This window comes from Myotis davidii, unplaced genomic scaffold, assembly GCF_000327345.1.
Source record: "Myotis davidii unplaced genomic scaffold, ASM32734v1 scaffold666, whole genome shotgun sequence".
Taxonomy (NCBI): Eukaryota; Metazoa; Chordata; class Mammalia; order Chiroptera; family Vespertilionidae; genus Myotis; species Myotis davidii.
This window is the reverse complement of record NW_006296629.1, coordinates 638789-643184: the sequence shown is the minus strand read 5'-3', so window position 1 is coordinate 643184 and position 4396 is coordinate 638789. Positions and strand designations below refer to the sequence as shown.

The following is a 4396-nucleotide window of genomic DNA, read 5'->3' as shown; positions in this document are numbered from 1 at the left end:
GGCGCTGTCGGAGGGAGGGGGTGGGGCGCGGACGGTTTCTGCCGGAGACCGGGAGAGATTCGGAAAGGTCATCCCGTCCTTCCCCCAGCCTCCGAGCCGCGCCGCCCCTCCCACCCCAAACCCGGACATACCAGGGAAGGAGTTGGCGCGGCCGCCTTTTCTGCCCCGACATGCACAGACTCGGGAAGTTCTTCCTGGGGTTTTATCTCAAAGCCTCTCCCTTCAATTTGTGTCTCTTTTTGGGGAGGAGGAGGGGCGATGATAGAGATAGCTCATGTCTGCCGTGTAAGAAACATTATTTAAAGTTACTCCTCGGTCCTTTCTGTTCTTGATAATTCCTGCACCTTCCTCTCGAATTCTGTTTTCCATTCCTGAAGTCACTTTACTGGCTCTTCAATACAACAAATATGTGCCGAGTGCTTACTGAGCACCCGGCCCTCGGCTCGGCGCGGTGGGGGATGAACGGATGAGGGGGTGTAGCGCCGTCCCTGTAGGAGATCACAATCTGGACCGGGGCTATATGTTTTTAAGTAGTGTAGTCAGATCTAATCAGTAATTACTGAATACCTGTTCACATACTTAACAGTATATAATCCTTACCATTACACTCTGAAATGTTAGGTCGCATTTATAGGTAAGGACAAGGAGGCTAAAGGGTCTCTTTCCCCTGGCCTGCCAGCTCAGGGAGCCTCAGTGCAAGCCCAGCACCTCACGTTCTGCCAGACCATCCACCGCTCCCAAACAAAGTTAACACACAGCAGTTCTCAGCCATTTTAAGTGTGACCCCCACTCCCCAGGAAAGAAGAGAGGGCACAGTGCTCCAATGAGCAGGGCATAAGCGGCTCACAAAGAAGGCCGCTTTCCTCACAGAACCCAGCCTCCCGGTACTAACTCCCCAGGGTCTTCTGGCTCAGTCTTCTTTCATCATCAATAATAATAATGATAATAGCCACTAGCATTTATTGAGCACTTATGTGCAAGGTGTTGGGCCGAGCTGGTTTATATACATTTTCTCCTAATACTCAAAGGAACCCTGTGGTATTATTAACTTCCCTTTATAGGTAAGCAAACAAAAGATTAAGTAACTTGCACAAGGTCAGCCAGGTAGATCTGGAATTTGAACATAGGTCTGGTTGCCTCCAAACCTCAGGCTCTGCATCAAGATGGATCTTTCTCCTATTTTTGATCTCTAAATATATATTTGGGCCCCGCTGGTTCTGCTTCCTATCGTAGAAATAAATATCCCCAGCTTAGCTTCTGAATAAGCCCTTTAGTATATGGGCATCAGGCACCACAGTATGACCTCATCAGCGCCACTAATGGTTACTAAGCACCCACCATGAGTCAACAACCCTTCACAGTCATATTATTAGCCCCCGTTTTATAACTCAGTTTGAACAAACAGTGGTTCAAATAGGTAGAATAATGTATTCAAGGTCACACAGCTAGGAAAGTGGTAGAGCTGAGATTTTAGTCCAGGTCAGCCTGGCTGCAGGGCTGCAAGGCAACTTGTATCTCTCAAAAAATATTAACTGTTGCAATAACATCCTTCGCAAGACTGACCATTTGGGGACTCTCTTCTATACATGTCTAGCTGCAGGTTACCACTGAGCTAAAAACAATCCCCACTATAATAGGGCACCCCATCCTCTTTGTCAGTGTCCCATCCAGAGAAAATCCTTCAAAAAAGGAAGGAGAGAGAAGAAACCACTCAGAAAGTGACAGATAGGAAGCCAAGGGAATTAAACCTTGCCCGGTTTGGGGACAAAGCTGCAAGTGGTAATGACATGGGAACAATCCAGACAGTAATGTGGGATTTCCCTAGGGAACAGCAAGTTATTTGAGGAGGAAGAAAAGAAAAAGGAGAAAGATTAGATGGAAATGGGGGCGGGGGGCAGAATTAGGGCCCAGGGTGGTAGCATCCATGGGTGAGTGGTCAGAAGAGGAACCCAGAGAGGATGGGCAGAGATGGAGGCAACAGGACACAGGAACAAAGCAAGGCAGAGCTGGGCATCTCGTGGACCGAACAGCGGCTGGTATCTACCTACGGCCACTTCCTGGATCCTTAGGCCCTCTTAGGGACCTTTGCCCCACCACACCCCACCCCTGACAGCCTGTCTCCGCCAAGACAAGTCTGTTGTCAGCTCTGAGCCACCAGGCCCCACCAGGACCTCCAAGCCCAGCTGGGTCCCTTCGAGTAGCTGCTTCAGAGTAGGTAGGTGAGAGGTCCTGAGCCTCAACTCCCTGGATATTAGAAGCATGCGGAGGGGCTTCTAATAGAGGCTCCTGCATGACCTGTCTCCTGCCTTTTTCCCAGGAAAAAATACCAAGCTCAGCAATCAAGGGAGCCATGGGGGACAGAGCTGGTCAGCAAGAGCAAGAGAGACCCAGCCCTCGTCTGGAAAAGCTACAGCATTGGGCAAGGCACAGGCAGAGTGGGCACCTCTTGGTGCTGGCGGTGAGGCCAGGATGCCCTACCCAAGCTTCAGCGTATCCACTTGTACCCCAATTCAATTCCCTCTATGTTTTGTGAACACTTACCATGTGTTTGAAAACGTTAGGCTCTGAGAGGGAGGAGGGAGGGGGGAGCATAGAATAAATAAGGCAAAACCCTTAATCTATGAGCAGCTTCCATCATGTGGGGAAAGCACACAGGTAAGTAACTAAACTGTGACATCAGGCGGAACAGATTAAATGATATCCCCTTCCTTCACTGCCCTTGGTTGGCTACTTCCACCACCAGGCATTCCGGCCAATTGCAGGGGGTGGGCGGAGGGAGGGGGTCCCTGACAGTTCCCCTGCGTCTGGCCTCCAGGTGAGCCAGCTATGGCTAGCAGTGGCTGTGGTGCCCTTGGCTGTCTCAGTTGCCTGCCTGAACTCTGCTTGTCACATGGCCACAGCACTGCCGCTTGGACCTGGAGCATTGGTAAGATCCACCACAACAGAGGACGGAAGAAAGATCCTGGGGGCCCTTCACTAATAGGACCAGAGCTCAACACTTGCCTTTCTCACCATTCAGGGTCTCCTCACTGGGATTGTTACCCTTGAGCTGCGCAGAGCACCCCGCCTTTGGAAGGTGAGAGGGGAAGTGAATGCAGTACTATTCTTTGACCACCCAAAGCACACACACACACACACACACACACACACACACACACCACACCCCTCAACCTAGAAAGTGGCTCTCCAAGCTAATCCTGTCAGCTCTCCGCCCGACAATCCTAAAAGACTAAGGCAAAAAGCAAAAAACATGGAGGGCTGAGGGCCCTGTTAGGAGAATAAAAGCTGAGTCCTGTTTTCGGGTAGGTGCAGGTTGGGCTTGGGGTTGCCACGAGTCCCCTTAGGCCAGGCAGGGCTGAACTGGTTCACCGGCAGGTGCGCGCCATGATGATATTCAACACCGTCAATCTGATCTCTGGCTTCATTGTGGTGGTGGTTGAGGTGATGAAGACAGCCCTGGGGCCTGCAGCACCTGCCTCCTCCATGGTACCGGTGAGTAAAGGAGAAGATGGGAAGACGAGGAGGCAAAAGGAGCGGGAGAGGGATAGGGCAGGGGCAAACAGATGTTGGTTCCCCTGTAGCATCTTCAGCCTTGTCTACCTGCAGCTGGAAGGCTTGTTGGTGCTGGAGCTCAGTGCTGAGGCTTTCACCCTAGGAGGAGTGCTGGTCTCAGCGTATTCCCTACTCCTGCTAAACCAGAGGAAGCCAGGATGCTGCAGGAGACAGAGTCTGCACTACCAGGAACTGCAGGAGGTACTGAGGGCAGGGAGGAAAATATGGAGCAGCTACCTAGGAGCTCATTTTTTTTCAATGGCTATTTTGGCCAGTGGCACTTAAAGGAAAACAATGGGGCAGGGAGGAAAGGAAGTGGTCCTAGGACCTAGACTCATGCTAATTGGTTTTCTGACTGGACATACCTCCCTTAGTGGTGGGTAAGAGGGAATTGGATGTCTAAATGGTTGGACCCAGAAATGTGGGAGAGCATTAGAAAGCTGCCTAAATATTAGAAGGGCTATAGGAACACAAGAAAAAAAAATGAGAGAGGAGGAGGAAGTTGCTTTTGTCGAGGATTCCTCCTTTCTCACCCCTCACACTTGTCTGGTTTTCAGGGTCTCTCTGAGTTGGAGGAAGTTACTGATTTGGAGAACGGTCCCGCGGTGGCTGGCACAGCAAACGGAACAACTGAATGAGGTGGCAAGGGAAGCAGACAAGTGCTGCTCTCCTACCCTGCGGGAGCATTCTCCGGACCCTACTGCACCCCACCAAACTCAGAAAACAGATGGAGGCCCTGGAGACCTACATGCAATCCAGTGGGAATGCCTTCAATTTCCAGTCAGACTAGGTTCCTTTCTCGTCTAGGGGAAGCTATACCTAGACCAGATTCTTCCCTCACCCC

The 4396-nt window shown here is 51.1% G+C and overlaps 2 protein-coding genes across 3 annotated transcripts in view; one reads left to right on the top strand and one right to left on the bottom strand.

Moving 5' to 3' along the window:
• ZNF219 (zinc finger protein 219) overlaps positions 1-4396 on the bottom strand; it is a 22614-nt gene that overhangs the window by 9834 nt on the left and 8384 nt on the right. Inside the window, exon 1 of one of the 2 annotated variants that reach the window (XM_006772368.2) lies at positions 132-338. The exons of the other annotated variant lie outside the window; for it this stretch is intronic. The gene's annotated coding sequence lies outside the window, so the exon portion shown is untranslated. Of the gene's footprint in view, positions 1-131; positions 339-4396 lie in introns of those variants that run through there. 2 annotated transcript variants of the gene reach the window in all.
• Positions 2325-4396, top strand: part of TMEM253 (transmembrane protein 253) — a 2750-nt gene continuing 678 nt past the window's right edge. The window contains 5 exon segments of the mRNA XM_006772372.2: positions 2325-2458; positions 2816-2926; positions 3020-3076; positions 3376-3753; positions 4110-4191. Of these exon segments, the coding sequence (XP_006772435.2) occupies positions 2351-2458; positions 2816-2926; positions 3020-3076; positions 3376-3753; positions 4110-4191 (736 nt within the window). The 5' untranslated portion in view covers positions 2325-2350.